Raw genomic sequence first — 24,960 nt, 5'->3', positions numbered from 1 at the left:
CCTGCCAGGAACCTGGAGAGAGCTGCAAGCCGGCCATTCAGCTATTGGACCTCCCTTAAACAAGTTGGCCTTTTCATTTCTAGGACTACTCTTCACTTATCGGGGTTGGCTTCAATTCCCCTTTATGTTAACATAAATCCTAGAAATCTACCAACCTCCACAGTGAAGGTGCACTTTGCGGGATTCAATCTCATCTCGTGTGTCCTTATGGTGTTGAAGACTTGCGAGAGGTCAGTCAAGAGGTTCGTCTCATCCTTGGTTTTTATTAGTATGTCGTCCACATATACTTCGATTAAACTCCCAAGGTGAGGTGCAAGCACCTTATTCATCAACCTTTGATACGTGGCTCCTGCATTCTTTAACCCAAAAGGCCTGACCACATAGTAATAATTTGCTCTAGGCGTGATGAAAGATGTTTTTTCTTGATCCGGCTTGTACATCAAAATTTGATTGTATCCTGAGTACGCATCCATGAATGATAAGTATTGATATCCCGAGATGGAGTCTACTAGGGTACCAATATTTGGGAGTGGATATGGGTCTTTTGGACACGCCTTGTTCAGGTCCGTGTAGTCAACGCACATCCTCCACTTGCCATTCTGTTTCTTGACTAGCGCCACATTTGCCAGCCAAGTTGGATATTTGACCTTTCTGATGAAGCCGACTTCTAGGAGGGCTTGTATCTGCCCTTCGACCACTTGAGCTCGTTCGGGTCTGAGCTTCCGCCTTTTTTGCTGAACAGGTCGTGATCCGGGGTATACTGACAGCTTGTGCGCCATGAGCTCGGGTTCTATCCCAGGCATGTCGAAAGCTTTCCAGGCAAAGTGGTCAAAATTTTCTTGTAGGAGCCTTATTAGCTTCTACCTCAAGTCTTCTCTCAAGTTGGTATTCTTTCCGTCCTCGTGCCCGATCTGTACCTCCTCAGTCTTTCCCCCGGGCTATGGTCGCAATTCTTCTTCAGCTCAAATTCCTCCGAGCTCTATGGTATAAACCTCCTTGCCTTTACCTCTCAGGGTTAGGCTTTCATTGTAGTATTTTTTCGCTAGTTTCTGATCTCCTCTGATGGTTGTAATTTCCTCGGGTGTTGGAAATTTTATGCACAGATGGGGGTGAATACCACTGCTCCCAGCCGATTAAAGGTTGTTCTGCCTATTAAAGCATTATAGGTTGAACCCATATCAATGACTATGAAGTCGATGCTCAAAGTTTTGGATTTCATTCCCTTTCCAAAAGTTGTATGTAGGGGTATAAATCCTAGTGGTTTTATGGGTGTGTCCCCCAGCCTGTATAGGGTATCAGGGTATGCCCTTAACTCTTTTTCGTCCAATCCCAACTTGTCGAATGTTGGTTTAAACAGGATGTAGGCCGAGCTCCCCTGATCCACCAATGTTCTATGTATATGGGCATTGGCGAGAATCATGGTAATTACCACTGGATCGTCATGTCGAGGGGCAATCCCCTGCCCGTCTTCTTTGGTGAAACAGATTGTTGGAAGGTCAGGTAGCTCGCCCCCGACCTGGTAGACTTCTTTCAGGTGCCTCTTACGAGATGACTTTGTGAGACCTCCTCCAGCGAACCCTCCCGAGATCATATGTATATGTCTCTCCGGGGTCCGTGGTGGGTCTCTTCGATCTTCTTCATCTTTCTTTCTTTTCCCATGATTGTCTGACCTCTCCATGAGATATCTATCAAGCCGGCCTTCTCGGGTTAGCTTTCTATCACATTTTTGAGGACGTAATAATCGTTTGTTGAGTGCCAATATATCTTGTGGTATTCTGATGATTGGATTTTTGATGGTTTAAAATTTCACTAATGAAATCTCGTCGAAGTATAGTTTCTAAACCAAGCAATAATCATTTCATACAAAAGATTGTTTGTCACTAGTACAAACCCCTAAAATTTATAAACCGAAGTATTGAAATCTTGGGTCGTTCTCCCTAGGAATTACAATAAAGTGTCTTGTTATTGGTTATGAGTTATTTTTGGGGTTTTGATAAGAGGCATGAAAGATAAATGACAAGAAAGTAAACTAATAGCTAAAAAGGTCTTGGCAAGGGTTGGTGGTCAAGGATCTCTATCCTAATCACTAACCACAATTATGTTAATTGGCAAGGATTAATCCCATTAAGTCATCCTCTAACTAGTAAAGGAAAGTCAAATGAGCTATATCAATCCTAGTCCATAAGTCCTAACTCTCCACTAATTCAATTAGTGAGAACTAGTGTCAATGGATCCCAATCATCAATTACTTGGACATTAGTAACTCAAGAAGTCCTAAGTTACCTTTCCAAGCGAAGAGCATAAAATTCTACTCCAAAATCTAACCAAGCATTTCATCAAACACTTGGAATGCATAAAAGGAAAGCATAGTAAATCAATAACAAGTACAAAATCTAACAACAACTAATTGCAAAGAATTAACAATAACAAATCAAATGAACACAATTATTATGAATTACCTTGAATTGAATGGAAAGAAAATAGAAGAGACAAGAGTAGATCTACAACAAAATATAGAAGCAACATAAAGGAGATTACAACAAAAGAATAGAAGAAGAATGAATGTAACAATAAGGAATTGAAAAGAAAAGTAGAAGAGAGCATGAATTAAAACCTAGATCTAAGAACTAAACCTAATCTTAATCCTAATCCTAGAGAGAAGCTCTAGAGAGAAGTGAGAGCTTCTCTCTCTAAAAACTACTTCTAAAACTAATCCTAATGAGTGTGAATGATGCTAAAGTCTAGAATCCCCTCAATCCTTGGTCCTTTAAATGCATTTTGGCGCCAAAGCTAGTTGGGATTGGGTCCCACAACTCTTGAGAATTCGTTGGGTGCGAATTCACTTAAAAAATCATATTCCAACACCGACGCGTACGCGCACAGCACGCGTACACATCCATGGGGTAATTCGCAAGGTGCGCGCGCGCGTCCATAGGCGAGTTCAATTCTTTGGCTTTTCATGATCTTCTCCACTTTGTATGCTTTCCTCTCACTCCTTTGATCCTTCCCTAGCCCTTTTCAACCTGGAATCACTTAACAAACAAATCAAGGCATCTAGTGGAATCAAAGGTGAATTAAAATTAACTAATTTAAGGTCTAGAAAGCATGTTTTCACACTTAAGCACAAATTGGGAGACAATCATAAAATCATGCTATTTTATTGAATAAATGTGGGTAAAATGTCATAAAATCTCTTAAATTTAACACAAGATAAACCCTACAAATGGGGTTTATCATATTCGCAGTATTTGCTACGACTCCCCCTTTTCTTATTCTTGATGGGCCTAGGGGGAGGTAGCTTTTCAGTATGGAAAATTTCCCTGTAGATGTTGACTAGGGAAACTCGTAGAGAAGTATAAGAGTGATATCTTCTGGACCTTTCAGGACCGACTTCTTCTTTTTTCTTGGGTTCTCTCTCAATCTCCTTTGATGAGTGAGAGTGCCCAGGTCACCAGCTTGGCTCTCATAGTCTGGCGTTTTCCTCCATGTTGATGTACTTTTCAGCTCTTTCCCGTACATCCCTCAAAGAATTCGGATACCTTTTGGAGATGGACTGGGAGAAAGGGCCTTCTCGAAGTCCATTTACTAGGCCCATGATCACTGCTTCTGTAGGCAGGTCTTGAATTTCTATGCACGCCTTATTGAACCTTTTCATGTAGTCCCTCAAAGGTTCTCCGACCTCCTGCTTTACTCCTAGGAGACTTAGTGCGTGCTTGACTTTATCATTTTGGATTGAGAATCGCGTGAGAAACTTATGCAAGAGGTCGTCGAAACTGGTAACCGACCTTGGGGGGAGGTTATCAAACCACTTCATCGCTGCCTTTGTCAGAGTTATCGGAAAAGGCTTTGTAGTGAGTAGCATCAGAAGCGTCGGCTAAGTACATCCGACTTTTAAAATTGCTCAGATGGTGCTTTGGGTCGGTAGTCCCGTCATAGAGATCCATGTCAGGGCTTTTGAAGTTCCTTGGAAATTTTGCCCTCATGATGTCTTCAACGAACGGATTCTCTCCCCCCAAAGGGGAATCTTCTCTGTCGCTGCAAGAACTCATGCCTCGGAGGTTAGCTTCTAACCTTAAGAGCTTTTGCTCAAATTCTTTTCGTCGTTCAACCTCTCTCCTTAGGTTTCTCTCCGCCTCTCACTGTCGCTCCAGTTCTTGTTCCAACTACATAAGCCGTCCTTGGTGGCCATGGAACAATCCCATGAGATCGGCAGCGTGAGGTTGTCTCTTGTTTCCTGGTTTGTGTACCTCAGAGGGGATTCCCCTGGGGTCTTTTGCACCAAAGGGACCTTCGCAGTGTTGACCCCCTGCTCCTTGCAGGGATATTATAGCTCAATCATTGTTGACAGCATCTTGCTGCTCTTGCTCGGACTCTAATGCAGTGTGTCCGTCTTCATTCTGGTCGTTTGCCATTATCGGATGATCTCGCAGGTCCCCGGCAACGGCGCCAATATTACGTGGGTAACCTGAGATCGGTAGATTGGGCTTGGAGGATAAGCCCAAACGTCAGTGGAAGGTGGTCTCCGACTTGGTTCACGTCTAGGAGCCCCCGTCCGAGTTGTATATGTGAAAGAATGGAAGGTGGTACCTGCAAAGATACTCCGATGCCTAAGTCAGCAAGGGGTTAAGTAGGGGTTAAGTAGGTTTAGAATATATTGGAACTTAAAGATTCCTGAGGGGTGTCAGTGTATTTATAGTGCTGATCCAATAACGACCGTTGGAGTAGTTCCACTTCTGAAGGTGGATAACCGCCCCTTTATCTTTGGGTGGTTGGGATGTCACTTCTGAAAGTGGGCTGAGAGATTTTAGGGGCAGTTACTTATTTAAAATAAGTATTATCTACCAAATCATGATTAGTCCGACTTCTTTGGAGTGGAATCTATGTCGAGCCCGACCTCTTTAGATGAGGTCGGGTGGGTGAAGGCCAAATCTTTGGATTGGGTTTTTATGGCTTATCTTGGACCTGGGTCATACTGTTGGGCCAGGGTAGGAACAGTAACTAAATTTATATATTTTTTTAAACATATTTAGTTAACGTCCAATTGAATATGTTATGTGTCATATATACTATCAATTAATATTTTACATAATCAATTTTTGACGAAAGTTATGAGTGGAGTAACTGAATGACAGATATGATTAATTCGTAATTTTTTAAAGACTAATTTGATTGAAAAAATCTTTTAGAGACGAATTTGAAGAATGCCTTATCTTTTTCAAACTAATTTGACTATTAACCCTTATCAAAATGGCGCCAAAGGTTTATATTGCTCATAAAAATAAATCTTCAAAGATGTTAACTATACATAAATCTTTAAAAGATTTAAAAACATGACAAAAACGATTATAAATATTAAATATATATTTAAAAAAATAATTTTAGGGATAAATTTTTTTATAAGGAAATAGAACAAGAAAACCAAGAAACCAAACTACTTGCTTTTTGACGGTAATATAAATTAACTTGTATCAGTTATAAATTATAACAACTACTATATATGTAAGAGTCATATGTCCATTGTGGTTTACACAAAACAATTACAATATGCATTTACAATTCAATTTTAATTTCTCAATTAATCTCTATCTTGATTTTTTTCATGATATGAAGAGTTGAGGTTCGGATCTCATAGGATCTATTGTTCCAATTAATACTACTACACATTCTTCTACTCCTACCATGCCTCTTCTTGACAAATTAGATGAAAAATCATTCAAGATTTAGCAACATCTTGCTCTTCACATCATTAGTGGCAATTAACTCAGTGATCACCTTCTCAAGGACCAGGTTCCAGCAAGATTCGATTCTGATACTACAAAATTAGCAGGAACAGAATCAGCAACATACAAATTTTCGACTACAAAATACCGCTTTCTTATATCATGGCTCCTTCAAACAATGGATATCTCATTCAGAAACAAGATGTTGGACTGCAAATTTGCATATCAAGTATGGGATCGAATTCAAGATTATTTCTCTAAATCAACAAAAGCCACAATCAAACAACTTAAAGCAGAACTCAAAAATATCAAAAAGTAAGGAATAACCGTCTCTGACTATCTCAAATGCATCTGATCAATTGTTGATTCTTTGGCTGCATTGGATCATCCACTCTCTCTTAAAGATCATGTCGAAACCATTACTGAAGGTCTTGATGAGGATTATGCAATGTACATTTTCTTAATCGCACCTACGCTTGAGTCTTTGTCTCTGATTGAGGTAGAAACCTTGCTTCTTAGGCATGAAACCATGCCTGCACGATTCTGAAAAACTCAATTATCCCTTCCCCAAGCCAATTTTACACAAGCCACTTCTCAATTTTCACGAGGCACTGCAAGAGGTTTTAATTGTGGCAGAGTAAGGGGCGGACGATTCTCTCGCGGGGGCCAAGGTTCTTTTCAACAAAATCGTCCTCAATGCCAAGTGTGTGGCAAATTTAGCCACATTGCCATTTCTTGTTTCCACAGATATGATCCAAGTTATCAACAGTTACCTCTGGTTTCTAATGCCCCCAATTCTGCATCATCATCTATGCCAGCTCCACCACCTCATCTTATCATAACCCTCGGGCTTATCTTGCTACACCATATACTCTCTCTGAGGCTTCATGGTTTTTAGATACTAGTGCCTCTCATCACGTCATACATGATCCATCCAGCTTTCTTGAAGCAGAAGCATACACTGGCCAAGAACAAATTATGTTAGGTAATGGGTCAGGTACGTGTATTACTCATATTGGCAATGCAAATCTTTAACTCTTGATAATCATAAACAATTTGTTTTGAATAATTTACTTGTTGCACCAGATATAGCTCATAATCTTGTAAGTGTGCAGAAATTCACTACTGACAATGCATGCTTTTTTGAGTTTGATGTTGATTTTTGCTGTGTCAAATATCAGGCAACCAAACAGATTCTTCTTCGAGGTGCTCCTAAAGCTGGAATTTATGAATTTGAAAATGTAGCTCTTCATAATTCAAGATCAACCACTAGTACTGCACCAAAAGCTTTTCATGCTAATATTGATAATTACTCGCTCTGGCACTCTAAACTAGGACACACAGCACCTAAAACTGTTGTTACTGTACTAAGAACTTGCAATATTCTATTTACTCTTCCATCTTCTAACTCTCTTTGTAAAGATTGTTGCTTAGCAAAAATGCATCATTTGTCTTTTACTCTTGATTCCTATCAGTTTCATGCTCCTTTGGACATGATTTATAGTGATGTTTGGGGACCAACCCCTATTCTTTCTTTTCATGGTTTTAGCTATCATGCTGTGTTTATTGATGCCTACACTCGCTATACATGTATCTATATGCTGCATTCTAAGTCATAGATTTTTGCTGCATTTGTTCAATTTAAATGTCTAATGGAGAATTTTACAGGTTTAAAAATTAAAGCATTTCATAGTGATAATGGAAGGAAATATCTTTCTTCTGCATTCACTGATTACCTATCATCTAATGGCGTTGCTCATAGATTTTCTTGCCCATATACACCACAACAAAATGGTCGGGCTGAGCGCAAACATCGCCATATCACAGAAACTAGTTTGGCAATGCTTGCTTCAGCATCACTACCTTTAAAGTATTGGGATGATGCTTTTCTATCTGTCACTTATATCATTAATCGATTACCATCTTCCAATATCTCTAATAAGTTCCCTTCTGAATTGTTGCATCACAAATTGCTTGATTATTCTTTCTTAAAAGTTTTCGGTTGTGCTTGCTATTCTTCTTTTAAACCTTATACACATAATAAATTAGAATTTAAATCTCAACAATGTGTGTTCTTAGGTTATGCTCCAAATCATAAGAGCTATAAGTGTATGGAGGCTATTGGTAAGATCTTTATTAATAGACAAGTTTTGTTTGATGAGTTTATATTTCCTTATTCTTCTATATTTGGCCACAATATTGTCTCACCTACCAAAATTCAATATCCTCATACTATTTTGCCAATTCCCCCTCTTTTGTTACTGATACTCCTCACCATGCCACTTCCACTGATTCTTCTAATTCTTCCCTTTCAAGTTCTGCTTCACCAACCCCATCTCTTCCATTGCCATCCACTTCTTCCTTACATATACATGGGACCCACTCTTTAGAGCCTTCTTCTCTTAATGCACAACCTATATCTCAACATTCTACACCTATACCAATTTCTGGTACTCCGGTTCAGCTTCCTCATCCCCCAAAACCAAATTCTCATCCTATGCAAACTCGGTCAAAGAGTGGTATCTCTAAGCCTAAATTAAATTCTACTATTGTTAATACTTCATCATTTATTGATTATTATGAAAATGTTCTAAAATTGTTACTATTGCCTTAAAATTTGAACATTGGACGAATGCCATGAAAGAAGAATTGCATGCTCTTTCCAAAAATCAAACATGGACTTTAGTTGTTCCACCCCCAACCAGTAAAATCATTGGTTGTAGATGGGTGTATGCCATTAAATGACATCCAGATGGTCGGAACTTGAAATATAAAGCAAGGATTATTGCTAAAGGCAACCATCAAATCAAAGGAATCGATTTTAATCAGGGTTTACACTTGTCATTAAGCCTGCGACATAAGAGTAATTCTGACTTTGGCACTAACTCACAAATAGATAATTCAACAGTTTGATTTTAACAATGCATTCTTAAATGGCGATTTATCAGAGTTGGTTTATATGCAACAACCTCCGGGTTTTGAATCTTCCAACTCTGGTCAAGTCTGCAAATTAAATCAAGCTACCCTATCCACATTTGGCTTCACCAACACCAGGTCTGACCCTTCTCTCTTCATTCACTACTTTGGTAAGCTTGTCATTTATCTCTTAGTTTATGTTGATTATATCTTGATTACGGGTAATGGTCCCACTGCTATTTCATTTGATTTTCCAACTTCATACTATTTTTTCGTTAAAAGACCTTGGTGAATTCTCTTACTTTCTTGGTATTGAAGCCCATAAATTGTCATCTGGTTCTTATCATCTCTCTCAATGTAAGTATATTAATGATCTTCTTGACAAAGATATTATGAAGGGATGTAAATCAGTCCCTACTCCAATGATCACAACTCTAAAATTTACTGCATCTGCTGGTAAACCATTTGATAACCCATCTCTTTATAGATCAATTGTTGGTTCTCTTCAATATGCTACATTTACTATACTAGACATTGCATTTTCTGTAAATAAGGTTAGTTAATACATGCATAATTCATCTATTATACATTGGCAGTGTGTCAAATGAATTCTCAGGTATCTTGTTGGAACAACTCATCATGGTTTGATATTTCATCCTAGCACTAATCTTCGACTCTACGCTTTCACAGATTCGTATTGGGGCTTTGATCTTGATGATAGACGCAGCAACACTTGTGGCTATTGTGTATATTTTGAAGACAACCTTGTATCTTGGTCTAGTAGGAAGCAAGGAGTTGTTAGTCGATCCAGTGCTGAGGCAGAATATCGAGGCTTAGCAGCAGTTGATTCAGAACTCATTTGGCTCGAAAACTTACTCATTGAGTTGCACATTTCAATTACCATTCTTCCAACACTTTTTTGTGATAACATTAGTGCTGTTTTACTTGCTTCCAATCCTATACTACATCACAAAACTAAACATTTTGAATTAAACCTCCACTATGTCAGAGACCGGGTCAATAGCAACAGACTTCACATAGTGCACATTTCTACTTTGGATCAGATTGCGGATCTGTTCACCAAACCTTTGTCCCTGGCTGATTTTGATCGGTTTCGACTCAAACTCAAGGTTATTCCTCGAACACCCATGAATTTGCAGGGGCTAATAAGAGAATATAGTAAGAAAACCAAGAAACCAAGCTACTTGCTTTTTGACAGCAAGATAAATTAACTTGTATCAGTTGTAACAACTTTTATATATATAGCAGTCATATGTCCATTGTGGTTTACACAAAACAATTACAATAAGCATTTACAATTCAATTTCAATTTTTCAATTTATCTCTATCTTGATTCTTTCAATTTTAATGTAAATGTTGGCAATCATTATTAAAAAAAATAAAAAAATTTCATCTTTAAAATTTGATCATTTTTTATCAAATAAATTTTATTAAAAAAATTTTTATTGTGAATTATCACAATTATTTAAAAAATAAAAAGAAAAATCTTGAAATGAAATTTTGTTATAAATTTTTGTGGCACATTCTAAATATTTATTCAAATGTTAATAAAAAAATTTAGATCTAATGGATAAATCGTTTACTAAATATAAAAGTTCTTTTATTACTTAAAAAAATAATATTTATTAATTCTTTTTATCGAATTTTCAAATCATTGAAAGATTATTTCGGCTAAATCTTTCAAGTATTGAATCGGTAATTAACCCCATTTTATAATACTGTATTACAATGGAGAACAAATTATTAAAAGAATACAAAGTATAATGTTATCTTTTTTTTGCTATAAATATCTCTCCTTCATTTGAGACAGATACAAGCATTTCTTCAACTTACTTTCACCTTCTTTTCACTTTTATTATTTCATGTGTAATTTTTTTTTTTTTTTTTGAGTTCAGATTTATGTTTTATCTTGTGTGTTTGTTTCGTAATTTTTTTATATTTACATTTTAAGAAAAAAATTTAAACATAAATGTTGTAAGTATTATTGGCTTAATATATTTAACGAGTCTGTTATAAATTATGACGATGAAAATATAATTTTTAAATGTAAAAATTCAATCTTTTTAAATATTCTTAAAACCATTTCATTTGAAGGATTGAAAGTAATTCTTGTTCATCATATTGTTTCAAGGTAACGATAAATAATGGTTGTGGTGTTGCTTTTCCACAGTGTTGCTATTGCTGTGATCAGGGACGTTGCCAAGAAGAAAAGTGTTAGGGCCTAGGGGTAATCAATGTGTTCTTTTAGTTGATTAACCAATTGTTTTCTTATCTCCTGTTTTATTTGGACTAATTGTAACCTCATTTATTTGGCCCCCTCTTCAGTCAAGTAACGAGAAAAATTTCTTATTCGGGCAACTAGACACAATGTAATGTTCCTTATAATGATAGTGGTGATTTATAACAGTGTAATGTTCAAGCATTCTATTCCAGTATTCCCCATTGGGGCAAGTGTAAAGAAGGAACAACTATACACAAGTTCCAATATTATTTGTAATCAATCTTCTACAATTTGAAAGAAATAGCTGCCCAGTATGCTGCTCCAAAATATCATAAACTACATAATATCCTAATCCTGCTGTTTTTCTGGTTCACCATGTAAACTAGAAGCAGGCAATTACACAAGGCTTCAGATCATGAGGGAAAAAAGGGAAAAAACCAACCAGGCAAAGGTCAATTACGAAAGAAATTTACATACACTCTATCTTAGTCTTCATCAAAAATCCTTGGCAAAGAGAAATCACCACCTTTATTTTCTTCAGCAATTTAGGAAGAATAACAAAATCAGCGGCTCTTGAATGACTGCAAAAGAAAAAGAGAAAGTTAGATCATTAGCAAAGTGGTGCTAGTGCATAATATAATATGTGATGGATTGCATACATCTTCCATATTTTTCGAGATGTCCTTGATCTGCTCTGCTAACTCTTGCCTTTTCTGAACAGCTGCAGAAAAAATAGTGCAAATTAAGCTAATTTGTTGGCGAGGGCGAATAATTATTATTTTATAATAACTTTGCTGTTACCTTGTTTCGAAATATTTTCAATTTGCTTTGATGTCCTTACCGCAAACCTCTGAAATGCAGGGCTGAAAACGAACCACGATCAAAGATTCACATGAGAACATATAGAAAAGAGGCTAACAAGAACTACATACTTCAAAACCACAAATATAATTGCTGGAAACATCACTCCAGCACAATCATTTCAAGTGCACACAAATCATCTTCGGCATCAATATTGATATATTTACTTTAGCTGTCTACTGATAAGTATCTCCAGAGAATGTTTTTAACTTCACTAATCAGTCTAAAGTCTTAACCATATTTTTTTGGGACCTGAAAAAACTAAGCAAATCTGAGAGGGTATGCACCAGCGATACATAGCTGGATGATCCCAAGGGTCAAGGGACATTTCCAGTTCAGGCACATAAAACAGTTGGTTGTCTACAAAATTTGGATTCCTTTTTATTTTTCCGTATTCTTTTCCAATTCAATTCATCCAAAGCAGAAGAGTTTTAAAAGATAAAACAATCCTAGAACAAATATGGCTTTCCTTCTCTGCTCAAATCACATTAATATGATTCATACACAACAATAAGAAGCATAGGCAAAACAACCCGTATCACCTATCACCTATAAACCTATTGTCACTGGTATATAGATGGTTAAATGGCTTTAATTTGCATTCAATGGTAGCAATTAGCACTGCAATTTTCCGACAGGGTGATAATTATAACACAAGGATAGCTGCCACCATAACCATAAACATAATCTAATATCATATGTATTAAAATATCTCAAACTCCTTAAAATTTTCCAGTGGAATAAACATGCTCCCACAGAGACAACAAAAACTCAGGAATTTGAGGTTCAATCTTGCTTCAATGGAACGAGCCAATTAGGAACCAGATTTGTCCCACCGGCCAGAGAAAGAAGCTTACAACTTACAACCTCATAAATCAAAAACAAATTCCTTCAACAAAAAAAGGAATACTAAAAATCATTTTTTAGAAAAAAGTGGCTGTACTTCTTTTACCTGTTGGCAAGACCATTGACAACAACCTCATTCACAACGTATGAAATAACTCTGTGCATAAAATTCCCACCGGCCATTTTTGTCGGTCAGCTTCAAACTGCAATCGATCGAAACAAAACATTAACCCCCAAAAATAAAGCAAAACCATTTTTAAGCATCATAAATTAAACTACATGTTATCGATTATCCCTAACTTTGTTAGGGTTTGAGAAGGGAAATCGGTATCTGAAAAGAGAAAACTAGGGTTTAGAAGGCACAAACCTTGATGCGAAGATGGATTGGTGCGGGAGACGGAGAAGGGAGAAAAGAAGAGTCTAGAAATAGATTATGCAACTGGCGCCTAATTAAACCGAGTTTTATATGGTAAGGTTTTGAAAACCGAACCAAACATCAAGCCGTTAAACCACCAACTAAGAAATTTAACGGACAAGCCGATTTAATTGCGGTTTTGAGGAGAGGTGACGTTTAAAGTAGGATAAGCACGGGTCAATTTGGTTCGGATTCAAGATAAAATTAGAATTAAATAATTGATTCGATTTAGTTTGGATTTGTATTTTTTGTGTATGTACTCGAACCAAACAAATTTGATTAAGAACAAATTGATTCAATTCGAATAATTAGGTACCTGATGACTTTGAAATCTATTCTATTATATAAAAATCGAATTTCTACACTTAATGATGAAACTGACGTGGCATGCCTTTGAGAGTATTTTCTGATTTATTTTATTTAATTTTGTAAAGCAAATCAATTATAACTAATTAATGATATCAATTAATTAATTTGATTAGACATTCAAATTTCACAATTAATTATACCAATTAATTAATTTAGTTAATTATATTAATTATTTGATTTGATTGGAGTAAATATTAAATTATTTTAGTAAATAATAAATATGATAACAAAATACATGAATTAATTTAATTAGTTTTTTTTTAATGTCATCTATTTATACGAAATCATAATGTGTTTTTTACTCATTCCTTCTCTTTTCTCTCTTTCTTTCTCTTTCTCTTATGTTTAAGGTATAATTTTTGTAATTTATTTAATTTTTATTTCTTTTATCACTACTTATCAAGGTTCTAAAAATCGGACCGGTCATCAAACTACTTTAATTACTGGTTCACTAATTTATTGGTCCAACCAATCCAACCAATGGTTCAACTGAAAAAACCGTTTTAGAACAGCAACGCGTGATGGAGAGGGAAGATTGTTGGCTATTTGTCCATAGCTGATTCCAAAATCAGAACCACTTGTCTGTATAAAACTATAAATGTCTCTTAGGAAAACACAGTTTTGAAATATCAGAAAAATAAAATGCTTAAATTCCTATGCTGAATTAGAAGAATAAGTACACAACCAAATTGATAGAATCATAAAACTAAAATGAATGATATATAAATCAATTAATGGTTTTTGATTCCTCTGAGGATGCAATGTAGTTTCTCTTTCATTCCATGAAGCTAAGAAGGAATAACATTCTGATCACTAAACAACTAGACTAGAATGTTCCATTAGCAAGAAAACATAGACAGAAACAGAATAAGATTACTCCAGATAACAAAATCAGTTTTTTTCATCAACTTTGTGTGGAATCAAAGCAGAAGTATACAAGTTACACACCAGAAATAGTGATAAGCAGCATAAACAGTTTGAAGTAGGAGGAATAATAACACATACAAATATGCATTGAAAAAGTACAAAATTTCAATAAACATTACCAAACAGAGAAGAAAGAACAATCATCATTCAGTAACAAACATTACAAACAGTAACAAGTAATCACACTATTACCAAATTCAAAAAGAATGAAAACCAGATAACCCCAATCATAAACACCATTACCAAATTAAATAAAAAATAACCAAAAATCACCTTGCAAATCAAAAACTCAATCTCTTGAACTCAATAATTACATCAGTTATCCAACTAAATAATTGCATCACAGATATTATTAACTGATTTCAAAGCCTAGAAGCAGAGTGAAATTAAAAACATGAAGCATATAATAAATCAAAAGATCACCAATTGCAAATTTTTTAATAAGAACAGAAGTTAAGAACAATGAAAAATGAAAAAAGATTCAACAGTTTTCAACCCAATTTTAATAAAGCTCATCACAATGATTAACAACAACAAAAAGTACTGAAGGAACAGTGAATCAGTAACACGCAGTGCAAATTTAAAATTTAAAAGTTATCAATTTAAAATTTATCATCAAATACAATCAGTGAGTAAAAACCAATCAACCAAGCACTGAATGAGTATTCTGTTCTGATTCTGTGACTGGGCAGCAACAAATTCAGCAACAAATTCAAGTTACAGCAACAAATTTAACAAATCCAAGTAAAGTTCCGATTTACACCAACATTTAGATTAGCAACAAGGCAAATTTGATTAGCAATTCAGCAACATGCAAAAATACAGGGATAAGGGAAATCTAAAAAGAGAGAACAGGGAAGCGATGGTGCAGGGACTCACCAACGGTCGACGGCGAGTCGGCGACCACCCCACGGAAGGCGACGAAGCAAGAGACAACCCCACGAGTTGCTTCTGCCGCCGGCGACGAGACAGACGAACCACGAGATGCCAGTGACTGAGACGAGACTCGAGTCAGACTGGGAGGCAGAATCGAGCAGAGACAACCACGGACGACGAGCAGCAACCAACACGCACAGCTCGAGCAATCACTGGCGGAGGGAGGCGCGAGCAGCCGAGCACAGAGGAGAACGGCGAGATGCGAGCACCTGACGTGGAGGATCCGGCGAGAGGCCCGAGAGCACGAAGACGGAAGTTCTTGAGTGCGATGGACGGCGGCAGCAGTCTCTCACTCCGACAGACGGCGACAACTATGGGTGGAGGCTAGGATTTGCTTTCTTTGGTGGAGGCTAGGGTTTGCTGAAGGAAGGAATTGGAGAAGGGGAAATGGGGGATAACGCGTGAAACTTTTTCCCTTTCAAGGTAGGAAACGAGGTCGTTTTCTGTAAACCGGCTGGGGTTCGATTCGGTCCGACCTGCCGGTAACCAACCAATTCAGCGGTTCTTGAGCGGTTTTTTATTTTACGGTTTTACATACTGAATCGGACCATTTTTTTTTACCAGTTCTCGATTGAATCGGTTCGACCAACCGATTCAGTCCCATTTTCAGAACATTGCTATTTATACATTTCATTTTTCTTATATTTTTTAAATATTTTTATTTATTTTAGTTGTTCATTATTAGGCACATATTTTTTTCTTCTAAATTTTGATTAACAAAAGATATGTGTCTTTTTTGCGGTATTTTTAAATAATCTTATTATAATTTTGTTTTTTAATATTCTCTTTTATCATGTGTACTTTATGTGTTTAAGGAGCTGACTTAAAGTTATAATATGATATATAAAATTATAGTATGATTTACAGTATGCTAAAATATTAGGACATTATCGTATGGATATTTTTAAATTTGTTCATTAAATTCAATCATACAGGATCTTGAAAATTATGCAATTTTGTAATTATTTATTTTTTCATATAATTATTGTATTGGTCATTTACATTAGTGAGACTATTTTTATTATTAATATTTATAAATATACTATTATCTATATAATTAATTAAATCATCTTATTCATTTAAGTTTAATTCTATTGAATTAATTATTCAAAGTGTCATCGTTATGTCTATTTTTAAAGAGTTTTTTCAATATTATTTAATAATTATAATAACATGATAATAGTTAAAAAGGGATGGAATAAAAAAATTTTAATATAAAAATAGGGCAAAAAGAATAAATTTATTTAATAACTTTTTCAGAATATATATGTTTCTTCTTTATAGATAATTATTGTAAAATATCAAAAACTCTAACAATTATTAAGAATAAATGATCGTTATAAAAATAATGCTAATTTAAATGATATACAAATAAATCATGTCAAACATAACCTACAATTTAAAAGGGTTATTTATGAAAGAATATAGTTTATAACATTTATTTCTTTTTTACTATTTATTTAAAAAAAATCTTAATTACTTATCAATCTTTATTTTTTAAATTCAATATATATATATATATATATATATATGTAATTTTACTTTTTTTTTATGATAAAATTCTACTTGTGATGCTAATTCTTCTAATGATGTAAATGTGGATAATTATATTTTTATTTTTTGATATAATCGATATATTATTAATAATAAATAGTAATTAACCCTTCATATATTTAATCAAAATATTTTGACGATAGTTTTTATTTATTAATGTTAATGGTTAATTGTTTCTTTAAAATAAAATCCATTCTAATTTTAGGTTATTTTATAATTAAAAATAATGCTTGATTAAGTTTTTAAAAATAAAATTATATTATGATTTTAGGTTATTTTATTATACAAAATTAATGTTCATAATACTAAATTACTCTAAATTGTCTATTTTCTTTGGTTAGTAGTTAATTCCAAATTGAAAAGATTTTGTTGAATTGTTGAATAGTTCAAGTATAATTGAGGTAGTTAATTTAGTTTATTTGTTTATTAACATTTTCAAATTAATGTTCTACTTTTAAGACAAATACTATTTTTTTTCACTGTATTTTTCAACTCGGTAGGTCGATAACTAATCTTCCACGGATTGAAACTCCATTTATTAAGGGTCTGCCGCTAGTCAATGAGTTGTTACATACCCATGTCGGAATTTGAAACTCTAATACTTACTTAAGTAAACGAGTGAAATGACCACTCAATCAATCCAAATCAGTTAAGACAAATACTAATTATTTTTAATATTTTTAATATTAAAAATAATTAAATTTTGATTTTAATTATAACTTTGTAAAATATTTATAGTAATAATTATTATATATATCTTTTATTTAATTTCTTTTAATAAAAAAATTATATATTTTTATTAATTATTCCGTACAGTGTACGAGAATATACACTAGTTTATAAAAAACCAAATTTTTATCTTAAAAATTCAACAATAACATCAATAGAAATAATCCAAACATGTTAAACACCAAATACATTAAAAGCTAAACTCATTAAAATCTAAACATATTAATAGTAAATAATCTTTGTCTAATAGAAATACACATTTTTAATTAAACACTAATTTTTATATTTAATTAATATATAATCAGATTTACGAGTTAGTTCGGGTTCTACACCTCCAGAACTAATATCCGAACTAATTACTAACAAAGACTATTGATTTAGTTTAGATTAAACTCGATTATCCGTTAATTTCAAAACCAATTTAATTAATTCAATTTGGGTTCGAACAAGTAATTGAGTATCCAGTACTCATCCCTACTTCAAAGAATAAAATTGCAATAACTGGTTAATAAACCCATCAAATGATAAATTTAATGATTCAATTATCCAATTAGAATTGCATCATAGTTACAATTTAATTAAATATAAAATAAATTTATTAAAAATATAATATATAATTTTAAATATTTAAATTTAATAATTTATAGATTAATATAAAATTTAAAATTTTACAATTTCATCCAAAAAATTGTCTAAAATTTACAATTAAAAAAGTTGGCCAATCTAACGTGATGAAAGGGCAATCTTTCTTGTGGGTAGCAATGGAATGCACGACGCGTGGGGAGCTGTGATAGTCACGCGTCACATAACATCTGTCACAGTAAGTGAGGTTGCATGCTAATTGTCGGTTCAGTTTTTTGTTTTGTTTTTCATCGTATTCTGTAACGTCATATATCAAAAATTAATTTGTTATAAATCAAAATTTTATTTAAAAAATTATTGTTATTTAATAAAATTAGGGATTTTGATTAAAGTTTAATCAAGATCAGAAAGTTATTGGGCTTTTTGGTATTTGCAGAGAAACGTTTTTTGTGAGCTCAAGTGTTATAGCATTTTTGAATTGGTGTGCTTTGGATGTTATAATTTTTGTGGATGGACAAATTTTGGTCGGATGGCTTTAGAAAAGAAAAATAAATTCAGGAATAAAAAAGAAAAGAAGAAAAAATAAATGAATGCTGTTAAGGTTCTAGACTAAAGAAAAATTAAGTTTATAAAAGATTACAGAGAGAAATGGATAATTTAACACGGTTACCTCGTCACCTTCCTTCGCCAACAACAAAGACTAACCGAGGCCCCTTTCTTACCCTAGCCCCTTAGGCCTTAATATTGTATTGTTGCATGCTAATAATAAGAAATTTCTTTTTGAGTAAATATCGTTTTTATTCCTAATAAGTTTTAAAGTTGTTCCTAACGTTTTAATTGTACTATTTAAGTTCCTACCATTATAAAATTGATTCAATGTTATCTTACCGTTAGGGATCCGTTAACAGAATTGACGGCAGAATAAAATTGAGACGATTTTAAAACGTTAGAGACTTAAATATGACGAAAACGTTAGGGACAAAAATGATACATAAAAATAAATTTTAATTTTATTTTATTTTTCAATAATATTAATTTTTTACTGTACATAGTATTCAATTATTTTTTAATTACATCTAAATAAATTACACTTAATCACATTACTTTTATTTTAAATAAATTTATTTTTTTATAATTTTAAAGAATTTTGATACATTAGAGACAAAATGTATAATTTATATTTTATTGTATATATATTATTTTTTCTTTTCTACAAATTTATATACTAGTCATTCTACAAACATTTCATGATAATTAAATATCTTTAAGAGTAAAATTATAAGAAAAATAATTTATTTGAAATGAAAGTAATATGATTAAGTGTAATTTATTTAGATGAGATTAAAAAATAATTGAATACTATGTATAGTAAAAAATTGATATTATTGAAGGATAAAATTAAAATTTATTTCTATGTATCATTTTTGTCCCCAACGTTTTTGTCCTATTTAAGTTCCTAATGTTTCAAAATCGTCTCAATTTTGTCCCGCCGTCAATTCTGTTAACGGATCCCTAACGGCAGGACAACATTGAGTCAATTTTGAAACGTTAGTGACTTAAATAGGATGATTGAAACGTTAGGGACAACTTTAAGACTTATCCCAAACGTTAAAGACAAAAACGATACTTTACTCTTTTTTTTCTCGTTCTTGTTTGAAATTAAATCTTTTTTATGTTAAAAATATATTAAATATTATTTTTTCACATTTAATATTATGTCTTTTAGGGAATAAAAAAACAATGTAGGATATTTTTCATGTATTATATTAGGTATGGTGGATTTTATGGTGTAGAAAGGAAATTATTTCTACATGTGTAGAAGGATATGTGTCAATGTATTAGTAGTTTATGTTGATGGCTCTTGGATGGGAAAGAATTAATTAGAGTACATAATTGTTGATTCATTGGATCCACAAAAAAAAAAGAGAGAATGTGACATTATATCTGTGTCATAAAGACAACTTATTAGGTTTTTTTATTTTAATAAATTAATTAAAAATTTTATTTATTAAAATAAATAATTTAAAAAATTATTACCATGTAGACGAGATATATGTATTTATAAATATAAAAATATATTTTATAAAAATAATAAAAATATTAATAATTTAAATTAGACCAAACTCTTAAAAATAGAACATTTCAATTAATATAAAAGGTGGACGATCTTAACCGTACTACTTCCATCTACCGGCGTTTTGGGATTCGAATCCCCAACACTTGCTTAAGCAAACTAGTGAGCTAACCACTAGACTAAGTTCATTAATTAGTTAGTTAAAACCATCTATTTCTTCTATTATTTTGAAACTGCTCATCTTTTCTATTATTTGAAACTGCTTATCTTTCTTATTATTTGAAATATTATATTTTTAAGAGTTTGATTTAATTTAAATTATTAATATTTTTTAATTATTTTCAAAAATTATATTTTTATATTTACAAATACACATATCTCGTTTACAGTAAGAAGATATATGAAAATTAAAAAAATAAACATATCTTGATACGGATAAAATTATCTCATTTACAGTATAAACAAGATAAGAGATGCTGATGTATTTTCCTAATAATTTTTAAAATTATTTATTTCAGAAAATAAGATATTTATTTAATTTATTAAAATAAAAAATTTCCACATATTATTTGATTTATTGTTAATAAATGTGTATCACTAATCAAATTAGAATTAAGTTCATTAGATGAAAAAAATTTTGAAAAAAAAAAATATTTTTTAATATTAACCAAAATATTTTTCATAAAATTTAAAAAAGAAAAAGATCTGGAGACTAACTTACTTTCACTCTTAAAATTATTACTATTAAAAACGAAAGAATGTATAATTTAAGTAATAGGTAATTACTATTCATTTACCGTGGTTAACAAATTTAATTTGTTTTTATAATTATATGTCCTAAATATATTACTAATTATTTGTATATTTTTAATATTTTACATGTTTTAATTTATAAATTGAATTGATAATTTACTATAATTAAAGGTATCCATTTTTTTAGAAGAAAATATTTAACTTTGAACAAAAGACTAAATTAGAACGATATAAAATATTTTAGACAAAAATAAAATATTTTTTCAATTGTAATTGAATGAATCGAAAACATTAAGGACATTAAGGATAAAAGTATATTTTACCCTATTATTAAATATTTGAAAATAAATAACAATTTACAATTGAAAAAATATTATTTTGGTCCATAATATTTGAACTAAGTTCTAATTTTATCCTTAATATTTAAAATATTTTATTTTTGTCTAAAATATTTTATATCGTTCTAATTTAGTCTTTTGTTCAAAGTTAAATATTTTTTTCTAAAAAAATGGGATACCTTTAATAATAATAAATTATCAATTCAATTTATAAATTAAAATATGTAAAATATTTAAAATATAAAAATAATTAGTAATATATTTAGGACATATAATTATAAAAACAAATTAAATTTGTTAACCACAATAAATGAATAGGAATTAACTATTACTTAAATTATACATTCTTTCGTTTTTAATAGTAATAATTTTAAAAGTGAAAGTAAGTTAGTCTCCAAATCTTTTTCTTTTTTAAATTCTATGAAAAATATTTTGGTTAATATTAAAAAAATATTTTTTTTTCAAAATTTTTTTTATCTAATGGACTTAATTCTAATTTGATTAGTGATATACATATTTATTAACAATAAATCAAATAATATGTGGAAATTTTTTATTTTAATAAATTAAATAAATATTTTATTTTCTGAAATAAATAATTAAAAAAATTATTAGAAAAATACATCAGCATCTCTTATCTTGTTTATACTGTAAACGAGATAATTTTATCTGTATCGAGATATGTGTATTTTTTCAATTTTCATATATCTCCTTACTATAAACGAGATATGTGTATTTGTAAATATAAAAATATAATTTTTGAAAATAATAAAAAATATTAATAATTTAAATTAAATCAAACTCTTAAAAATAGAATATTTCAAATAATAAAAAAGATAAGCAGTTTCAAATAATAGAAACGATGAGCAGTTTCAAAATAATAGAAGAAAAAGGCGGTTTTAACTAACTAATTAATGAACTTTGTCTAGTGGTTAGCTCACTAGTTTGCTTAAGTAAGTGTTGGTGATTCGAATCCAACCTTGTTATTATTTAAATTGATTTAGTGTAAATTCTAATAAAAAACGCCGGTGGATGGAAGTAGTACGGTTAAGATCGTCCACCTTTCATATTAATTGAAATGTTCTATTTTTAAGAGTTTGGTCTAATTTAAATTATTATTATTTTTATAAAATATATATATCTCGTCTACATGTTAATAATTTTTTAAATTATTTATTTTAATAAATAAAATATTTATTTAATTTATTAAAATAAAAAAACTTAATAAGTTGTCTCTATGACATAGATATAATGTCACACACTCTTTTTTTTTTGTAGATCCAATGAATCAACAATTGTGTACTCTAATTAATTCTTCCCCGTTCAAGAACCATCAATATAAACTACTAATACATTGACACCTATTCTTCTACACATGTAGAAATAATTTTCTTTCTACACCATAGAATCTACATTATATTATATTATATTATATTATATATATTAACAATAAATTTAATATTATATTCATATATAATTTATAATTTCGTTTTAATAACAAATAAGATGAAAGAATCTTTTCAGTCATATTAAAATTTGGTATTATAAATATTTTTTAAAAATTTAAAAAATAAAAACCCTAATATTTATTGATAAAAAATCTAAATTTATTATTATTATTATTATTATTATTATTAATGGATGAGTTAGTCAGAGTCGGGCTTTTTCACACTTTTGGAAAAATAATTGTTTATATTCACACAATGTGGACATATGCCATTTATCGATGAACGTTGTTGTTGTTGATGATCATATTTTGGATCGGCTATTTTTGTCGTTCTTGAGCTCAAATTCATTATTATGATAGTCCACAAAATTTTAAAGGCAAACCAAAAAATCCGGTCCAATTATGCTTTACTAAAAAATATCTCTGAAACACCAAAAACAGTCTAATTGATTAATGATCATATCAATCACTGCGTAAACTACTGTTACCATCCTACTTCCCACTATCCTTTCTGCCACTACTGAGAAAGCCATAGAAGCTGTCTGAAAATCTTAGAGCATATAGAACATGTGTCCTCTCCCAGTTACGCCAACACATTTTAGCAGGTGAAAAAAAAATTCACTTTTTTAATTTCAATATTAGAATATTGGGAGAAGTATAGTGTATAACAAGTTTATAGGAGTGCATGGGACTTCACGGGCATGTGACAGCTGTGATCAAGTAACTGGACGATCCGATTTGAAAACGGTAATCGGACGGTCCGATTTAAGGCTTGACAGGTATATAAATTGGACTATTCGATTTGTGCACCCTCAAGCTACGCGTCAGCCATGCAACCACCCCATCCCCTCTGCTTTTGTATATACCGATATCTCTCTTTCCTTTCACCCCTCTCACTTTCATTTTAACATTCTCCAACTCCACCATCTTCAACCTCCATTGATGATAAAATTTAAGGTTTGGAAAAAATAAATTTTAGACCATCAGCCTTCAACAATGCCAAGAAAAAAAAGATAAAAGACGTCAATCGTCCGGAACTCCACATTACCAATTATCTTCATCATTCTAATTATGTAATTTTTTTTAAAATAATTTGATTTACTTAAAATAATAGTAGTAATATTAGAAATTAACGGTGATAAAATATAATGACAATGTTAGAGATTTACTAATATTTAAATATTTTGATTTAATTAAGATAACAGTGATAATGTTATAAATATTAAAATTGTTTTTAATATAATAATTGTTGAAAATGACATAATTAATGTATTATTATTATTATTATTATTATTATTATTATTATTATTATTATTATTATTATTATTATTATTATATTTGTTAAGTAAAGAAGGTTACACTTGTTTAATGTGGTCTATGGCTACGTTTTGTAGGGTTTACGAATGTTGCAATATGACCACTACATGCTACCGGATCGATACAATTCAATAATGGAGGGGCATTTACGAGACACTGGCTTTTATCATGTTTCACAGATTGGAGTTGTCCAATGTCAGTCGGCATTGGTTAATACTCTGATTGAGAGATGGCGCCCTGAGGCACACACATTCCATTTTCCGGTTGGTGAGTGTGCCGTGATGCTGGAGGACGTGGCGTTAATTCTTGGTCTTCCGAAGAATGGTCTGCCAGTTACAGGACCGACACTCAGTAGTTATGAGGCATTAGAGGGTGAATACTTGGATCAGTTTGGTGTTGCACCTAGGAAGGCAGACTGTAGAAAAAATTTCATCAAGTTGACGTGGTTTCGAGGATTGAAAGATCGTTTAATGTTAGTTGTTGATATCCAGATTCAGAGGTACGTGAGGTGCCACATAATGTTATTGTTTGGGACCGTTGTATTTAGAGATAAATCTGGGATAGGGATGCACTAGAAGTTTTTGCTGTTACTCTGTAACTTTGCCGGGATCATACAGTTTAGTTGAGGATTGGCATGCCTGGCACACCTGTATAGAGCGTTGTGTAGGGCAACTCGTGTCGACTGTAAGGAGATTGATGGTCCGCTGACACTTTTACTTACCTGGACTTGGATCCGTCTACCACTTATTGCGCCGATTCCTGCCAATTCTCGACTCTTTTCAATTGCAAATAGGTAAATTTAATTACTAAATGCTTTGAAAAAGTGTATTTTAAATTTGATTGATAAATATTAATTAACGAATTGTCTGATGTCAGGTGGCATAATTGGGATCGTGAGAATCGACCTTACAGATTTCGTAGCCTTGCTCACTTT

General features: G+C 32.0%; 1 protein-coding gene across 3 annotated transcripts; it reads right to left on the bottom strand.

Moving 5' to 3' along the window:
- Positions 1-11,111: 11,111 nt before the first annotated feature.
- Positions 11,112-15,619, bottom strand: LOC130976393 (uncharacterized). 3 transcript variants are annotated; one of them, XM_057901245.1, is made up of 6 exons: positions 15,176-15,619; positions 12,953-13,961; positions 12,692-12,788; positions 11,680-11,741; positions 11,538-11,599; positions 11,112-11,459 (listed from the first exon to the last, which is right to left on the bottom strand). In XM_057901245.1, exons 3-6 carry the CDS (start codon positions 12,766-12,768, stop codon positions 11,442-11,444), a joined length of 219 nt encoding a protein of 72 aa, XP_057757228.1. In that variant the 5' UTR covers positions 12,769-12,788; positions 12,953-13,961; positions 15,176-15,619; the 3' UTR covers positions 11,112-11,441. The 3 variants fall into 3 exon arrangements, with proteins under 3 accessions (XP_057757228.1, XP_057757230.1, XP_057757229.1); XM_057901247.1 differs by having other exon boundaries at positions 12,953-13,951; XM_057901246.1 differs by lacking the exon at positions 12,953-13,961.
- Positions 15,620-24,960: the final 9,341 nt, after the last annotated feature.

Source organism: Arachis stenosperma, chromosome 4 (genome assembly GCF_014773155.1).
Source record: "Arachis stenosperma cultivar V10309 chromosome 4, arast.V10309.gnm1.PFL2, whole genome shotgun sequence".
NCBI classification, from domain to species: Eukaryota; Viridiplantae; Streptophyta; class Magnoliopsida; order Fabales; family Fabaceae; genus Arachis; species Arachis stenosperma.
The sequence above is the reverse complement of the archived record's forward strand: the minus strand, read 5'-3'. Positions and strand labels throughout refer to the sequence as shown.